The 18,953-nt window shown below is 35.8% G+C and overlaps 2 protein-coding genes across 4 annotated transcripts in view; one reads left to right on the top strand and one right to left on the bottom strand.

Moving 5' to 3' along the window:
• The first annotated feature begins 2,606 nt into the window (after positions 1–2,606).
• Positions 2,607–8,701, top strand: LOC126785021 (uncharacterized). Of its 3 annotated transcripts, none has more exons than XM_050510592.1 (11): positions 2,607–2,741; positions 2,887–2,993; positions 3,401–3,506; positions 3,945–4,043; positions 4,152–4,217; positions 4,329–4,445; positions 5,387–5,461; positions 6,001–6,103; positions 7,215–7,262; positions 8,245–8,366; positions 8,453–8,701. In XM_050510592.1, exons 1-11 carry the CDS (start codon positions 2,664–2,666, stop codon positions 8,552–8,554), a joined length of 1,023 nt encoding a protein of 340 aa, XP_050366549.1. In that variant the 5' UTR covers positions 2,607–2,663; the 3' UTR covers positions 8,555–8,701. The 3 variants fall into 3 exon arrangements, with proteins under 3 accessions (XP_050366549.1, XP_050366548.1, XP_050366551.1); XM_050510591.1 differs by having other exon boundaries at positions 3,398–3,506; XM_050510594.1 differs by lacking the exon at positions 5,387–5,461 and having other exon boundaries at positions 3,398–3,506.
• An 863-nt stretch (positions 8,702–9,564) lies between these two features.
• LOC126785020 (pentatricopeptide repeat-containing protein At4g01400, mitochondrial) overlaps positions 9,565–18,953 on the bottom strand; it is a 40,132-nt gene continuing 30,743 nt past the window's right edge. The window contains exon 3 of the mRNA XM_050510588.1: positions 9,565–9,842. The gene's annotated coding sequence lies outside the window, so the exon portion shown is untranslated. The remainder of the gene's footprint in view (positions 9,843–18,953) is intronic.

Genomic DNA, 18,953 nt, shown 5'->3' with positions numbered 1-18,953 from the left:
ATTAGATGTTTAAACCTTTAAGTGTCAATTTTTCAAAATTCCCGACGACTGTTTCACCTCAAATTACTATAATTCATTATAGACTAATAGTCATACAATAATTTCTTATGTAATATAGTAGATAATTGAACAAAGACACATCTCTCAAAATTGCATTCAAAATTTCCATGTTTTAATTCAAATTTCCATCAATTTTCTTAATTATTTTTCAAGATCGATATTTTTCTGAAATTTCCGTAAAAAATTCCATTTTTTAGACTTTCAATATTTCCGTAAATGACCGATATTGTATTTCTTGCATTAGACCTATTTATCTTTTAAGTCTATCTCAGACTAATGAGAACTAATGTTGACTTATGTTTGGTGTTATTAGAGAGTAATTTGTTTTGGTTATGGTTTTGAAGTAAGGTGTTATCTAAGAATGACAAATTTAAGTAAGCCAAGTTAGAAAAAAAAAAGTACAATCTCACATCATAAATTAGAAAAATGTCACTACTTATTTTCCCATTAAAAAATGTCATCTCATTTTAATTGAAATTATAAAATAGTCAAAAAGTTTCAAACAAAATTTAGAAAATAATCACTTCTTTTATATTTTCCGAACTATTTACTTTTCTTTATACTCTTTGTCTTCTTCTTTTTCCTTCTTTTTCTTATTCCGGACATAATTTTATCGTTTGTCAATGGATTTGAGTGTGGTTAATACCGTTGGAAAGATCTATCTCCCCTCTTTCATTTGATACCATACCGACTCTGAACCGACCACTGTACAAGGCGCAACAATCCTCGCAAGGGGTCGCCGCCGTTGATGGCGGTGTTCCAAGCAATTCCAGCGAAATCGGAGCTCAAGGTTTTTTAATTCTAATTATTCTCTTCATTCTGAGCATACTCATACTAATTTCCTTTGAATTTTAACAAAATTTCTCATATTTAAAAAATTTCTCACACCACCTCTCACATCCGTTGTCACACTCACTATCACACAACCTATTACACCCGTTGTCACACCTCATGTCACACTACCTTTCACACTCCCTGTCACACTACCTTTCACACTCACTGTCACACTACCTAACACACCCGTTGTCACACTACCTATCACACCCCATGTCACACTCGTTGTCACACTGTTATGATACTATGTTGTGACAAGAAGAAGAAGAAGAAGAATGACTATAAATAATGAACCTTTGTTTATTGTTATGTGATCTTGAACTTCTCAAATCAACTCATACGATCTAAATTGACACACATGTTATCGTACAGAACACCACCAGCCACAATACCTGTCACACTAGCTATCACACTACTTGTCACAATAGAAAGTTAGTGTGACTGGTAGTGTGGCTAGTAGTGTGACAGATAATGTGACAGATAATGTGACAGGTAAATATGAGATATGATACCAAATCAGACACACAAGAAGGGGTGAAGGATTGAAGGGGTTGACATTTGGATTTATGATGGCCACCTAGAGAATTGCTTTGGGTACCCATATCTTCATCTTCCCTAATTGAGTGCAGTAAACCTGCGCCTCCACCTCGTGTCTCAACCCCACACCTCCACCTCCACTTCGCGCCTCCACCCGGTACCTCCACTGCGTCTGCAAACCACGACTCCACCCTTCACCGAAGATCTCACGCCTCCACTCTACACATCCCTTGCGTCTGCAGACCACATGTCAACCCCGTGCCGACGATCTGGTGCCTCCACTGAGCCTGCAAACCCACGCCTTCACCTTGCGCCAATGAACCTCATACCTCCCCACTAAGGCATCTGCAAGCGTAGATGCGATATTGGTTCAAAGACTGATTGTTGTTTTAGGCCAAGAGATAGCCATAGTGACATTCTTGTAAATACTTCAAACTTCAGTGATAACGCTATAAGGGATTTAAGAATTTGACTCTTTTTTTTTTTAATTTTGAAATCTTACCTGACTTTTTTTCTAATTTCACGTATGAAATGCGACTTTTTTTATTATTATAAGAAACTCATTTAAGTATCCACCATAAGACCAATTAAAGATGTCAAAATGAAAACCAGACGCTACATAAGCTCATTTCAGTTTGTACCTAATGCCACTAAACATTGTTACTAACTAAATTAGATTCCTTATTCGGCATAGTTATATTAGCCCGAACAAACAAACAAACAAAGATGCACCCGATTAGTTATCAACAACAAGAAGTATGTTGTAGGTTTTGTCATTAGAGCTAGAACTCAGTATGTTGGATACTCTATGATTTTTAAAATTTGCACTGAAAGGGACTCTTAAGTCACTTGACCACACACACATCATCAAACTAAAAGACAATTAACTCTTATCATCAAACTTAAAAGAGAGACTTTTAGCATGTTCCTTGTAAAGTCAATTTATTTTCGATGAGATTACAAATATGAAGAATAGTATTTCTAAGTGTCTTTAATTTCGACCAATTACTTTGATTGTTGTCTTTAAATTTTTTTTTGAAGGATTGTTGTCTTTAATTAGATGTAAAAGAAAGGAAAAAATAGAACATGAAACATGGACTTTTGGACCCCCTCTAGGCCCAAACTCTCCCGTCCTCTGAAAATTATCCACAACAAAAACACAAGGTGATAAAGCCAAGAAAATCACAAGAAGAAAAAACTTGAACGGTCATCAGTAGCCCGCCACAACTCCAATGGCTTCCTCCGCATCACTATCCATGCCCTCCTCTCTCTCCCTGCAACCTCCCCGATGCTCTTCTCACCGTCACCAGGTACTTCTTCTTCTCACTCTTTTACTATTTCCTACTTCATTCTCTGCATTTCTATGTCTCTACTGTATCAAATCCAATGAAAGCCAATACTGTTGTGAGTGATTTTGATTCAGATTTTCTGCGCTTTGTTTCACACATTGAATAGGTTGGTATAAGCTTTTCGTTGCTAAAGAACTCGGAAGATGTTGTGGTTTCGGGGATGTGGAGGCCGAGGCTGTTGCGTTCGGCTTATTTGATAGATTGTAAGAAGAGGTAATTCTTTCACTGTCAATGAGTGCCGCCGTTTGTGTTTCGATTTTATTTGATCAGCTTCTTAGTTGACATAATATATGAGTCGATGAATCATGTAGCCATCGGTAGAATGTTTTACTTGAAATTGTACTGCCTATTTCGTTGACAACTGAAACTACTTTAAAAACAATAATAACTGTTGTACCATTCAGTTAGTTAGAAATGACTATTCTTGTTCTGTCTTTCTAACTGTTTGTTCTCCTTTGGTGGTGTACTGTTATTGTCGTCTTAATTATTTTTATTTTCAAGTATAGAACCCGCGGATGGTAATTTGATTAGGAAATTATCTCTCGTTTGGTTCCAGCATTTTTGAATTTGGTTGATGGAGCTGTCAATAGTAAATTGAGTGTTTCAATCTAATAAAGCAGGAGAACTTTGATCTGTGCAGTCAATCAAGATGCTGAGGAAGCATTTAAAAAGACTGTAGAAGTTGATAGGTTGATTGACAAATTGAGGGATGCAAATCCAATTGAAGTAAGTAGATATGTGTTTTGCATTTTCTTTAGCAACTAGTTCAACTGAATTGGATTCTCTTACTTGCGTCTCCTATTTTAGCATTGTTTTCTGAAGGAAGTATTAGTAGCTGTAAGTGAGCATTTAAATTTTTGAGTTAATTGACACTGAGATGAGAGTCATAAGACCATAAAGGCAATTCTGTCAGTATTTCAGATCTGGTACTGTTTTTCGCCTGCTAGGAAACCTTTGGAGTTTGGACTAAAGTAAACTTTTTTTCACTACTGTTTCTAAATTTATCTATCATGTGATTCATCTATAAAGATGTTCAGTCCAGGGATAAATTGTCTGATCAATTGCTAATCAATATTTTCTTACCTGAGAGGCAGCAGAGCGTTGTTTGACTTGCATGTGTACGTATGTCACTGGAACTTATTGTTTGTTACCTTTTGTGAACAGCTTCAGAAGCTTGTTGTAGAAAATGTGTTGGCATTTAACGAGGGCTTTTGGATACGGCTTGCAGCAAGAACTGATACCTGCAAATCAGAAGATGATAAAGCATGGTTTCAACTTGGTCAATTCTGATTTTATGATGATAATGTCGTTGTTGGTCTCCTTCCAGTTCTAGAATTGTGTAAAAATGCTTACTCTTTTGCATTTTTTCAGAAAGATTATGAGGAATTGGCTATATCTGTAATGAGCATAGTGGACCGCCTTGTTCACAAGACCAATGTACCTACCCCTCTCTCTTCTCTCATACTGAAAGAGAACTTATTCTTGAGTGGTTCAAGTACGACGTAGTTTTTTTTATTTGTTTTCTCTTTTTACCCCCTTTCCCTGCAGGAAAAGATAAATTCAGCTACTGATGTCCTCAAGGGGATTCTGAAACCTGTAGTTGATGATGTTGTAGAGATTCAGTGGCCTCCTAGAGATCCTGAGTCTCTAAAATTAATGGAGAAAGTGAGTCCTTTTTTTTTTTAACTCACTTTATTGCATATAGTCAATTGTGTTTTAAGGGTTAGTTCTAGCGTGTAACCTTTGGAGGCGGGTCCTTATCAAGCTTTGTCTTGTTAATTTTTTTTTCCGTCCTTATTATTGCTCTTACTGGATTACAAGTTTAGTTTGGCAATGATGTCATAGATTATAACACACTTCTTCGGATGAGAATGACGTATCTGAGAACTAAAGAAGTTAATGACTAGCATTTCTAATTCTTTCTCTGAAAAATTGATTTTGATTAACCGGTTAAAATAGTCTATATATCTGCTTGTTTTTTTCTTCTCAGCAAGAATAAACAGATAGGGGGAAGTGAATTCCCTTTGGGGAGTGATATCCAGGTTACAGAACACTCCTTTTCTTTCAGTCGAACTTTTTATAAAAAGACAAAAAACATGTTACTAGAGACAAATTTAAAGTTAGTAAAAGAGGAAAGGAGTGTGGATTGTAGTATGTGGATTTCAATTCCCTTTTTCTATTTATGTTTTATCAGAAATGAAATTATTGCTTGTTAATTGTGTTACGAGTAAATAAATGCTACATCAAATGTTCTAAGACATGCATCTCATTGTATAAATCCTAGGTTTCTCCGGACATGAAAATACTACATCAAATATTCTAAGACATGCTCCATTATTCCAATTTACGTTTAGTCATTTAGGTGCAACTTAGGTGCATATGGTCCACGCCAACAAATATATTGATCCACATGTTTGGCCCAATCTGACCTCAGATGGTAAAATTGTTGTGTACTAATCTATTACTCATTCTTCTGCAACTAATATACTTTCGGTTTGATGGTCCATCTTCATCTAATTTTCAACGCAAACCCGGGAATTTTTTTTAATATCGTTTATTCCATGTTTCTTTTATTATTATTATTTATTTATTTATTTTATCATTAGGAAATCACTGAAAAGGAAAAAGAAGGGCTACTGGATGAAGGCTTCCTTTCAGAAGTCAATGCTCAGCTTAGACAAGTTAGTTTTTTCAATGCTTGTAGTGCTACCTGCCTGAATATTCTGCAGTAGGAACTGTAAAATCTCATACTACTAGTAAAGTTCTCAACCTTTCCGTTGCAGTAAAACTGCATTTTGGGTTTTTACTACATCTATTTACATTTGCATTATCTTCAGTATTGCCATTCATTCTATGTTCTTTGTTTTTGTTCAAAGTGATACTACTACAATCATATGTTTTGATGTGAAAATTCATGTGGAAATTCATACAGCCCCTTATGGTTTAAGTCAAAGCAATATGTGGAAATTATGTGAAAATTCTGGGTAAAAGTTCGTATCAAAATAAAGAAATGGAAAGATTTTAAACTCAAAATCAATACTTGTCACAAATGCTACCAAAGTTTTACCTTCACTCTGATGAGTTAGATGCTAATTTCTAAGCGTCTGTCCAACTCAAATCAAGCTGAAAACTTATTTTGTTGTATGGCTTGAATCTACTATTTTAGGGGATCTCAAGATCATCATATATGATACACTTGCTAAATGTTTTTTTTTTGCAGGCAAAAGAAGATGGTGATAAGCCAGGGCTTGAGGCTATGTTACAAAAGGTTTTGCAACTCTACGCTTCTAAAGTTCTATCCAAACGTAGTTACGCAAAGAAAGGTAGTTCCAGCGTCCACATTGTGTTTTCACATCATATAGTTTGCTTGAACTTGTACAAAAGCAAGTGATATGGTGTAGTGGCTAGTTGTGTGAGCATGCCTTGGTAGTAATCCTAATGTATTTGAGTTTTGTTATTTTTGGTGACATTTCAACTAGGGAACTCTGTGCACCAGGTAAATACATTGGTCTATTGGTGTGATCTACATGAGCATGTTCTAGTTCTGCATTGCTTGTTTATTAAACCTATCTATGGGTATTTTGAGCGATCTCTTGGAGACTGATTTACTCACTAGTATTCCTAGGTGATCTCGATGAGTGAGTTCCCCCACATCATGAGAAATGACATGTTTGCACACTGTCAAAAGCAATGTTCTAAAAAACGCTAGGCGTTAATCGGGTGGACAGCTAAAAACCAGCGCCCAGAGGATTAATCGGGGATTAATCGGCCCAAAATCTAGGCGGCTAAGGATCTCCGGGCGCCTAGGCGCCGCCTAGGCGGTCCTAGGCGGGGATTTTTAGAACATTGGTCAAAAGTCTGAGCCATGATTTATGATATCTTTTCTGTTGTGTTAGTTGGAGGAACATCTGTTGACTCGCACATCTGTTGTGTGTCGGGTTGATCTAGACTTCCTAAACAACAAAGTGAAGTCATCGTAGGTATACCATATGCCTCTCATTTTTCACAAAATAATATCAGAACTTAAGGTCTTCTGGAGGCATGTGGATACATTTTTCACAAAAAGATGTATGGCCTAAGAAGTGTCTGTGCGAGTCAATGCATTTGACCAAAACACTGATTAGCCAAGGCACATAGTCAAGAAGGTTGAAGTGACTGGATGGGGGGCATGAGTCATAAGTCATGACACGTTTTATCTTAAGAATATATGCTTACAGTATTTATCTCCTATCCATAAGAAAAAAAAAACTATTATATCTCAGAATAAATGTTCCTGCTGCCAAAATTCATTGTCCTTGTTTGTTCTTTGTTTATAAAATATGAAATATCCATCCCAAAAGAAAATTTAAATTTATCATCAAGTTTTTTTTTTCAGTAATTGTGAACTGTCTCAGAATTTGGTTTTGCTAATTTTATGTGTTTACTAATTTTCAGGGGATGAAATTCTGAAGGCTGAGGAGTTTCTTGAAACCATAATTAAAGGTGTGTTGCTCTTCTTTCAGATTCAGTAAGAAAATCTTTTACTACTATTTATTTGCCAATCATGTATTTGATGAAGCTTCTGGATTCTTACTAAAGAGAATTTGCACATCTCATTATCTTCTGTTGTGCTACATAGGTTATTACCTGCATAGGTTGTTAGATCATCTTTATAGACTCAATGTATAGTAAATAAGTAATGGGGACGTTGGAATGCCTGGTTAACTGATTTCTGTATGTCTTGTGTTAGAGGGTTTTGCTATTGTTAGGGTATTTTAAAATCAACAATTCTTCCTATTATAATGAAGTAATACCTTGGAGATGAGGTTGTAAATTTGAATCTTCTTTTTAAGAAAAAAACACATTGGGTTTCTGTGTAAGTGTCAACAGCGGATGAAGGCATCTTGTACTCCCAAGAGATATTATCAACTCAATGGTCAGGAGCTTACTTAAGTTCAGATCACATCAACACCTTTAGGCTGATGTAATTTGAACTCTCATTGAGAATGTCTTCTTATCTAAGGGTTGAAACAGTGGAAAGAGTCTGTTTCAAGGTCAGTGAGGGACCCAAATTTTCTTCCGCTCCGAGTGTCGGGTATATGGCACACTGAATGCTGCAGCTGCTGCTAGAGTTTTTATCTTAGTACTTGTTCAATTTGGTCGTTAGCTTTTACTCTTTGATTATGTATGCCTCAGTAGTTTTGATTGAATTGCTTACTTGTAGTTTAGTGTCAAGTAATTGTGATGCACAAAGGAAATATGTGGAAGATTTTCCCTCTGCATTTTGATCATTTTATTTTTATTTCGCTGTGTCCTTGAAGATACGTTTTATAGTAGGTCCAATATGCAGGATGGATGTAGGTTCACCTCATGAATTTATCTTCTTTTTTTTTTAAATTTTTTATAACAGCTAAGTGGGAGCTCCATTTAATTAGTTCATGTCTGGTGTATATGGGCCATTTATAGGCATTCTTATTTGTTGCAGCACCTGAGGAAGAATGGAACAAGCTGTTACTCAATGGATTGTCAATTGGCAAAGGTGATATTCCACCACCAGACCTCTATGCTGTCATCAAGAAAAGGATTGAACGGACTCTGATCCGAACGGTGAGAACAACCCTTTTGGCATTCATTTCGGTTGTATTTTCTCGGTCCCGAGGCTTCAGCTAGTTGGTTGTGATTTTCTTTATCAGGAGGGTGGTTCATACCAGCAACGTGTTCTTTCTGAGTACCTGAACGGCATTCAATCGAGAGCAGAGCAAGTTGTTCAAGTACTAGAGGGCAAGCCGCAATAGTTGTACATGTTCATGAGTTGAATATGGATTTGGGACTGCATGCAGAAACGCTGCCTGATTCTCAGAACTAAGATGAGAGCAATTTCACAGTTTGAATTAGGAAGTCAGAGTCAGGTATAGATCTATTGCATTCAATCTGGCCAGAAAACCAGGCGTCATAAACAAGTTTCAATTTTGGTTAAAAGAATTCATCGAGTGACTTTATTTTAGATCAAAATCAGCAAGTACACTTATGACAGGTTTAGCGAATTAGATGGTATATGATTATATACCATGTAACTTGTTGTCTGGGTTTTAGTTACGGCCATTGGATTTCTAGCTCTAATTTATGGAAATGAAAGAGAAACAGACTTTTATTATCATTTCTCATGTTCGAAAATGGAGAGAATTACGTGCCTGCCACATGGACAGAACTACGAAACGCTGCGTTTTAACGCTGAGGTTTGAGACCCAATAGGACAATAGGATCAGTCAGCTCTGTAGTCAACGCAAAAACGGTTTGATGGCTTCTCCTAAAACTTGTAATGGCACACATTCAGGTTACTCACATAGGGTTGTAAGCCCTCTTCTATCCCTGATGGTTTGTAGAGCCTAATGAACCTCAGCACATTGCCATGGTCTCTGTGGTCCACGGCGGCAGAGAGCTTCTTCCTCACAATCGATTCGAGAAGCCTCTTTGACTCCATGAGCTGATTGTGCTGCTCCGGCTCGGAGATCCTGATCTTCCGACTCGATCTGGAGGAACCTCGGGCCTCTCTGCTCTGTTAGTCCCCATGACTCCCTCCCTCATTGTATCTTTGTAGCCTTTTCCAACTATTCCTTATCATATTTTGAGGACTTTGACAATCCCTTGAAGAACAACATTTGCATCACCACTCGTTATACGCTTGTCAGTTACTGCTGCAGGAGTTACATCTGCGCTTTCTATTAAGCCTCCAATTTCTCCAATGAGGGGATGAGGGCGGCTTTCATTCATCCCCAAGCGGATAAAGACTTAAGGTTCTGAACCCATTTGGAGTGCAATATGACAAAAGAATGTGCACTTACGACAGGAAGAAGCATGATCTAAATTTTGCTATATTAAAGTACACTAGAAGAATAGTTAGTAGGTCCTGAATTCACACCCCAGAAATCCTGAATCTCAGAGACTTTTTCTAAGTTGGGAATGGTTGCCATTTGAGTGAGGCGACCGAACTTGTCTCTAACAGTTCTTTGAGTCATGCTAGAGAATTGGCTCACCAATGCCCTACAATCTCTGTCCAGCTGAAGGCCTCCAAGTTGACTGAACCTTTTCTGCATCATAATCAGTGTTTTAAAAAACTCGCCTTAAAACTCGCATGAGGCTTAAAAAGCTCAAGGCTTAGTCGAAAATGAGTCGCCTTTTTTAGAAAGGCGCACATGCGCAAAAAAAGCGCATAAAGGCGTAAAAAACGCACATACAAGGCGCGCTTCCAAGTTTTTTTTTTAAACCCGAAAGACAAAAAACGATGTCGTTTTCAGTTGAGGGTTAACGAAAATAAAGAGAACAAAATTTCTCAAGCCCTCGGTCAAATCTATTCTTCCTCCTCTTCAAGCACCGCATCGCAAAGACGAAAACGAAAAACGATTAGATCGTGATCGGTGATTCTTCTCTTTTAGAGTTTCGACCCTCAATACAAAGTTACAAACAGAAGAAAAGTCTCAAGCTCTCAGCCAAACCTATTCTTCTTCCTCTTCAAGAGCTGCATTGCAAAGAAGCAAACGATTAGATCGTGATTCTTCTTTTCAGGAGTTTCGGTTGGTTGGGCTTTGAAGGTATGATACAAATTGCTTTAATTTTGTTAGTGACTTCATTGAGTTCATTCAATCACTTCAACTGAGGGCTGGGTTCTGTTTATTTTTTGAAATTCACTGTGATGTTCTTACGGTTAAGTACCATAATCCTATCTTGATATTGAGACTCTCCGATCCAAACCCCCTCCCTCAAAGCACTCTTTTATTTGTATATAATATATCTAACTCATCTTACCATTGATTTGATTTCGGATGCTGCCACTGATATATCTTTGTATAATTGTGATAAAGTGGAATCTCAAATCTTATTGATAGAAAGGTAAGCTAAACTCATTAGATGAACAAAGCAGAAGCTTTAACCAAAATGTTTTTGTTGAAATCTCTTGCTTGATATCGTCATCTATTAAATGGTATGCATTCCAGAAGTAAAATATTGAAAAACCTTGGATTAGAAGGAATAAAAGCATCTTGATCATCGGAATTGGTTGAATTCCTTTGTCGCTTGTTAGATACCTGCAGTGGATTTGAAGACAAAAGATAGGATCATCAATCACATATAACCATATCTTGGAAATCTTTGCACATTCTTATAGCCTTTGCAAAACATTTGAAATTAGTTGAATATAGTACTGAAGAGTCAATGGTTCAATACTCTAGATGGTTCTCCTGGGTTATGTCCTTGGGCAGATGAGGCACGACGTTTGCAGGCACGTTTTTATGGCATTCCTTGCTGTGACAGTTTTGGGTTTTATTGGAGAACTGCCTTACAGACTGTGACCGTTGATCTTTGTTTAATGATCATTATAGCTAAGCATGTATATGAGGGAAGCCCCTTATTTTACGAAATACAGATAACAATATTGTATGACTTTGAAGTTTCTTAGGGACCTGTGATCTATATAAGTTGCTCGATGATGAGATATAGGGTAACATAAAGTTTTAGATAACCTGAGAATTGCCATCAGTTGGAGTAATATTGGCCATGTTTAACCCCATACCTAGAAACGTTCTTGTACATTCTTGAGTACTTATGTTACATTGTCATTGGCATTCTATTGAACTGTTTGGTTTGTGGAAATCACATAAAAAAACTGAAGGAGCATCTAATCCCCGTGAGCCTACACATCTCCGTGAGCCTACTCCTCCTCCCCGTGAGCCTACTCCTCCTCTTGATGAGCCTATTCTTGATGAGTCTCTTAGAAATTACAAAAGAAAATCTACTCAAGTGACAAGTTCAAGTAAGTTGTAAATAAAAGCCTATGTTCTTTTACTTTATTAGAAAATAATTTGTTAACTTTATTATTGATTGTTTATCATATTTTTATATAGGTAGAAAAAATATTCCAAGAAAATCTATGCGCCTTGCCGACATTCAAGGTTCTAAAAAATGCTAGGCGTTAATCGGGCGGACAGCTAAAAACCAGCGCCCAGAGGATTAATCGGGGATTAATCGGCCTAAAATCGAGGCGGCCAAGGGTCTACGGGCGCCTAGGCGCCGCCTAGGCGGTCCTAGGCGGGGATTTTTAGAACATTGCCGACAGTATAGGTGATGATGACATTAGAGAGAATCCATATGATGATACAAACCCTCTTTTTGAACACCGTGTTGGTATTAATGATGATGATAGTGATGGCGGTGATGGTGTTGATGAGTTTGATGGTGGTGAAGAAAATCTATGCGCCTTGCCGACATTATAGGTGATGATGACATTAGAGAGAATCCATATGATGATACAAACCCTCTTTTTGAACACCGTGTTAGTATTAATGATGATGATAGTGATTGCAGTGATGGTGTTGATGAGTTTGATGGTGGTGAAGATAGTTTGGATGAGGATCTTCTAATTGATGAGGATGATGATTTTGAAGCATGAAGCATATTTTAACAATTGTTCTATATATTTGGTTGTTCAATTTTGAGAATTTAAACTTTGATTTCAAGCTATGTTGGTAGATTTGTTGAATTGTATGGTTCTAGACTTTTGCTACTTGACTTATTATATATATGCATGACAATTATTATGTTTTTCAAGTTATTCTTCAAGTGGTATGTATAAGAATAATATGTACATTTAAATAGGTGTGTTTATCATTTTTATGTCGTAAGGCTTACGCCTTTTACGCCTAAAGCGTTAAGGCTTAAGGCTCTCGCAAAAACGCCTTGAGGTACTGATAGAGCGTTTTGTTAAAACGTCTATAATAAACCCTGTAAAACATCATCGTTAGTATAGAATAAGCAGGGATCGTTCTTTCCGGGGAATTGAAGGGAATTCTAAACTTTTAGTGTTAACAAATAATGAGGAGTTTGAGATTGATTATTAACTACTAAAATAAAACCTAAATTACTATTTACATGATCGACTTCTCTTTAACAAACTTAAACCAATTTACCATTACAGCACATAATTACAAGTTCGAACCTATCATGCATTCTAATTCGACCAATTACATACTTTTTAGACACCAATACAATTAGAGCCTTAGGGGATCATCTAATCATGCAAGATTTCAATTAACATTTAGATTGACTTAGGGCCTAATCTAAATTTGCATGCAATCGAATTCAATAACACTTAGAGTATAAATCAAACAAGATTACATTTAAACACCAAATCTTTGTTGGAGACATGTTTCATGTGTGGCGTCACCCACCATGGTTTCACATGCAAATTTTCAGAATTTTTACCACTTTTAATCAACACAAACCGAACCTACTTAGGGCATGATTCGATTTGTGTCAATATGGTTGATGAATCTAGCACTCAAACACAATCTTAGGGATTGCATCCAACCACTAAATTCATATGCACATATCTGAAAATTATCTAAAAATATGAGAAAGATGATTAGAACACAACAATAGAAATACCAACTCATTAATTATAAGAACATAGATTTGGCATAGTCTCAAAAAAATATCAAATACAACTGAAATTTAAAACAAATACAAAACCAATATTTCCACATAAACAACAACTTACAATCTTCATAGACAAAGAATTGTAGATTAACACAAATAGACGAAGCCATGGAGATGAGTTGCGAGAATCACACGTTGTAGGAACCTTGGAGGTGTGTCTTCAATGGTGAAACTCGGTGGAGATGATGATGGTTTTGGGGTGGACGGCTTGGCTAATTTGTGAGGGAAGTTTATGGTGGTGTTTTGGTAGAGTTTTGGCTCTTGAATGCTAATGAGAAGTGATCCTATTTGAGAGGTGAAGCCATGTATATATAGAGGAAAGATGGAGGGTTTGAAATTGCTTCTTTCTTCCTATAAACATGCCATGCTTTAATCCCTAAAACATGGAAAGTTTTATTCCCTAAAACATGCCATGCTTTAATCCCTAAAACATGGAAAGTTTTATTCCCTAAAACATGCCATGCTTTAATCCATAAAACATGAAAAGTTTTATTCCCTAAAACATGTCATGTTTTAATCCCTAAAACATGTCATGTTTTAATCCCTAAAACATGTCATGTTTTATTCCCTAAAACATGCCATGTTTTATGCCTTTAATGATCATCTTCTATTTAATTGTTGCATGACTTGGCTCCATCTTTTTTTCTTTAATTATCTCTTTAATCCAATCTGAAAATAAGAAAATAAAATCATAAGTAAGAGATAATTAGTTTCAAAATCTAACAAGGATTCCTAGTCAAACTAGGACTCTAAACCAATTATGCGTTTTAACTCATGTAAGCACAAAAATGCATCCAATACCGCTCAAGACTCTTATTACGACTCAATGACTCAATAATACAACAATAAGGGCTAAGCAAAGTATAAATTGAGGTAAAAACATGTTAAAAACGTCGCACAAAGTGCTCCTATCAGGTACGCCTTCGCGTTTTAAAACACTGATCATAATTACTTCAAGCCTCTCTGAACAAGGAATTCAATTATCAAATGTATGAATGAGTCATAGTTGTTGGCAGTCATCAGTGATTGCAGACATGCTGCATTTGTCTCAACAGCATGAAGCAGCCTTTGAACCTATGGGTCATTGACCTCATTATCAGCATATTCAGCCTCTGACAGCTCACAGCTGATGCTTGTGACATTATCAAGCACTGGACGGATATAAACGTGGTGTCACAGTTCCCACAAGCTGCTCCAAAAAATATCAACTTGACCTACACAAGGAGTGAAAAATATCAACGTTCTGTTTTGAAATACTGTGTTCTAAATCCACATCGAAAAACAGCAACATTATAAGCAGTTCTGAAATAATCCCCTCTTCTTTTTTATCCAGAGAAGTAGGGGTCATCATGGGCTCCGGCCTGTAGGGTTGGGCCGGGCTCGACTTTGGTTAACATATTTTAGGGCTGGGTAGGATAGGGTCGAGACTTCAATATGCAATCCCTAACACGCCCTAAAGGCCCATTCCATTAAGGCTAAAAGGACGGATCAAGCCGGCTTTCTAAATAGGACTAAATAGAGTCGAGAATTGCCAAACATGAATTTTTTTATTTAACAAAAATAATATATTTATTAAATTTTTTTCATCAAAATTTTGTTAATTGGTGCATACGTGTTACACAAGATTCTTTATTAATTATACAAATATATTTTACATATATTTGTAGATTAATTTCAACTTTGTACATTTATAAATATAAGTATAAGTAGTTATATTTATATATCATCTATCTAAATCATTCAAAATCAATTATTGTTACTCACAACAAATAGAAATTATAGAAATAAACCTTATATAATCTATGACAAAATATGGTAAGTTATATTGCAAATAAGATATGAAAAAATATTTTTTTTAAATCAATTATTAAAAGGGCCTAAGTGGACTATATATGGCGGGATTTTAGGGTCGTGCCAGAGGATAGGACCGGGTTTCATTTTCTAAACCTAGCCTTTCCTATTTTTCTTGATGAATCATTTTGAGTCTTGCTCCATAATGCATGTTCATCATGAGAGAAATATAGTGGCTGACATATTGGTGAATCATAGTTTAGATAATAATTTATTTGAAGCCAATACCCAAATATTGGTGACATATTGGTTCATTTTCTTGAAGCATTCCGTATGATGTTGGGCAACTATAATAATTCCTTGTGTAAGTAGCTTGATTACATCATACATAATTATTATAGTTGCCCAACATCCAACTACCCAATTATATTACTCATATTATCAGGTTTTATTTTGATTTTTCATATATTGCACTATAAAAAGCAGGATAGGAAACAATATGCGAAAAATGTTGCTGAAGCTTGTGCAGTATTTTCTCTCTCGAGTGTCTATTCTTCTTTATGTTTTCTGCTTGTTTGGAAAAATTCTTCTATAGAAAAAGGTTTAAAACTTGTTTATATGATGTTTTAAATGAAAAGGGTATCTTTAATTTGTCAAACATTTTTTTGCCACTAAACTAGCTCACAATTTTATTTTGGCATCTGTGGTTTTGTATCATACATGTGAGGCCCCTAGTCTGTTGGATTTAGAAAGAAAGGTTATGTTACACATTCGTAATAAATAGAATGTTGTTCCTATAATAGTGATAAGAGCACAAAGTGTGACATTCTTAATATATATATATATATATATATATATATATATATAGTCTCTATCTAGAGTGAAGGTTCACTCTGAAATTTCAGAGTGAAGTTCCAATTTTGGCACACTTTTCGATCAAATCTTTTCAGTATAAGTGATTTAATATTTAGGTATGATATTCAAGATCATCTCTACAATATTTCATCTAATTCGGACATCGTTAAGGTATTGAAATTAGATTAAATCAATGAATGAATTAAAACTGTTCAACGTGAACCGTTCGTGTAAATCTCAATTTTGAAAGCTCAAATCATTGTTAAATTGGATGAAATTTTGTAGAGATGATCTTGAATAACATACCTAAATATTGAATCACTTATACTGAAAAAATTTGACCGAAAAGTGTGTCAAAATTGGAACTTCACTCTGAAATTTCAGAGTGAACCTTCAGTCTGGATAGGAACTGTATATATATATATGTGTGTGTGTGTGTGTGTGTGTGTGTGTGTGTGTGTTTTATTCTTACTCTTTGTTACTTCTTATTTAGTGTGTTTTAGTTCATTTTGTTAGAATAAGTGTTTAGGAAGAGCTTAACTCGAATATGTATGATTCTATGTTCGAAACGTGTTAAGTGTTGTAAATCCATATTGAAATATGATTCCTTATTGGACTATGACACTACTTTCCTATTTTCATTCTTTCCTATTTCTAACTTGCTTATTGTTTTCAGGTAAGAAAAATCCTATATGGATTAGGATAAGTGAAGCTGTGACTATTTCCTAGGAGAACAAGGAAACCATCTCCGAGTTGAAGATGGAGAAGCATGAGATGTGAAGTCAAAGCCATATTGGACATGGAGTTCGTTTTCCAATGATGTTATTAAAGATATTTTCATGCATAAATGTTCTAATATTAAGGAGGTTGAAGATATGCACTTAAAACCCAATTCATATAAGAATCAGAAATCTACCAGGATTCGTAGTCCAACTTCGACGGACTCCCCTGGACAGCTAAGAACGAATTGGAAGATGTGTCATATATGAAAAGAAATATCTATGAGTCTAGTTTATGTAGAATTTAGAATCGCATCAATATCTTATTCATGGAGGAAGTTGTGACGAAAACATTACTCGGAGATCCAGTGGGCTCGACAAAATTATTTCAGCAATTGATTTGCTTTTGATTCAAGGGTTATGAGGGGAAGTTGAGACCTTGTTTCTCCTATAAATAGAGGCAAGTATCTACATCAGAATGATCATCAACTCGCACCAAAGAAAGCCAAAGCTCTGCCCACAAACACATCCTTGTTACTACAAAGTCATTCAAGCCGTAAACACCATCTTGTTCCTCTCTATTCAATCATAAGCCCAAAGTTTAGGATTTTCATTCAATTAGGAACCGTGCTCTTTGTCTTGAATCCCCTAATGAAGATTGATAAAGTGTAACTCATTTCTTCTATTTACAATGTTTGTGATTTCCTTGGTTTTTGTTGTAATGATTTATGTTTTTGGTTAGTTCTTAAATTGTTATGTAACTAATGATTTATAAGATTTTATGAAGTAGTTGCGTTTTCTTATTCAATAATTTTCTATGTATGTCGTGAGTTTATGTGCCATAATTCAATGATTTTCTTTCATATGCTTAAACTATATGTGATTCAAGGCCCTAAGTTAGTTTTGCATATAGGTTTCTCTAGTGTTCTTGTTAACTTGTTAAAGTAAGTGACATGCTTGACTTGTTAGTAATCACTAGATTATAACCAATATTGATTTGTTAAGTAGGTGACATGCTTAAAAGATAAATGAAGTGGTAGGATTGAGAATGACATGCTAAGGTATTCTAATGCCCTAAGTTAGGAATTCAGTGATCATGTTTCGATTTAGAGATGCCCTAGTTGTGATGTGTGAACTCTAATTGACCCCTAAGGCTCGGCATGCATAAGATGAGAATGCGAATTCATTGGTTATTTTATGTTTTCTGTTTGGTGATTACTTGTGTGTTGATTGGTTGATCACATGTATATATTAGTTTAGGTTCTATTTTTCTGTTCTTAATCCATATCCATCGAAACTTTTATCTCTTTGTGAATTTGTTGTTATTTGATTGTGATCCAATCCCTGGTTGGATCCCCGGTTTGTAACGATTTCATCTTTTTTTATACTACTAACGATACTTATAGGGTTAATATTGATTTCGAGTAATCAAACCGATCAAATAGTGTTGTCAGGGGAGTTGTACCCTCTTCCGAAAAAGAGTTAGATATAGGTTGGGAAAGAAGATTGCATAACACTACAAGTGAATAGAGAGGTGAAGTTGATGAATGATTCAAGTGATGTGGGGTGAAGTAAATGAAGTGTACTTCCTATAATCATACTTAAAAAGGAAACAATGAATATCATCTAGCTGAGCAAATGGGGAGTTGCATAATGTATATCACAAAAATCTTATGTTGCTAGTAGTTGTGTTTAAAATTATAATTTCAATAGTTGTGTAGCATTTCGTAGAACGGGAATCTGGAAACAAATGAGAATGCAGACACGTGTACAAATAAAATGTGATTTATTGATAATCAAGCGCGGGGTTAAAATCTTTGTGAATTTCTCTGATTCAATCTATGTATATAACTTGGCTCTCAAGGGTGACATGCACTTGATCTTGAGAATTTGAGTTTGGATTTGGACTTGATGAAGAACGAGTGATTTGGTAGCTTGATGAATCTTCATGGACTTGAGTTTGGATTTGAATTTGATGAAGAACGAGCGATTTGGTAGCTTGACGATTCTTCGTGGACTTGAGTTTGGATTTGGATTTGATGAAGAACGAGCGATTTGGTAGCTTGACGATTCTTCGTGGAGTTGAGTTTGGATTTGGATTTGATGAAGAACGAGCGATTTGGTAGCTTGACGATTCTTCGTGGACTTGAGTTTGGATTTGGATTTGATGAAGAACGAGTGATTTGGTAGCTTGACGATTCGTCGTGGACTTGAGTTTGGATTTGGATTTGATGAAGAACGAGCGATTTGGTAGCTTAATGATTCTTCGTGGACTTGGGAGACTTCGGGATTTCTCGAGAGTGATCTTGCTCAAGTGATTTTCTCTCTTCTTCTCAAGTCC

The sequence above is a fragment of the Argentina anserina genome, chromosome 2 (genome assembly GCF_933775445.1).
Source record: "Argentina anserina chromosome 2, drPotAnse1.1, whole genome shotgun sequence".
Classification (NCBI taxonomy): Eukaryota; Viridiplantae; Streptophyta; class Magnoliopsida; order Rosales; family Rosaceae; genus Argentina; species Argentina anserina.
This window is presented reverse-complemented; position numbering and strand designations above follow the sequence as displayed.

Excerpts from the sequence above, each read along its gene's own strand:
- LOC126785021 (XM_050510591.1), top strand. The coding sequence starts at position 2,664 with ATGGCTTCCTCCGCATCACTATCCATGCCCTCCTCTCTCTCCCTGCAA. Across the intron at positions 2,742-2,886 it reads GCTCTTCTCACCGTCACCAG|GTTGGTATAAGCTTTTCGTT; the intron begins GTACTTCTTCTT and ends CACATTGAATAG. Across the intron at positions 4,218-4,328 it reads GCCTTGTTCACAAGACCAAT|GAAAAGATAAATTCAGCTAC; the intron begins GTACCTACCCCT and ends CTTTCCCTGCAG.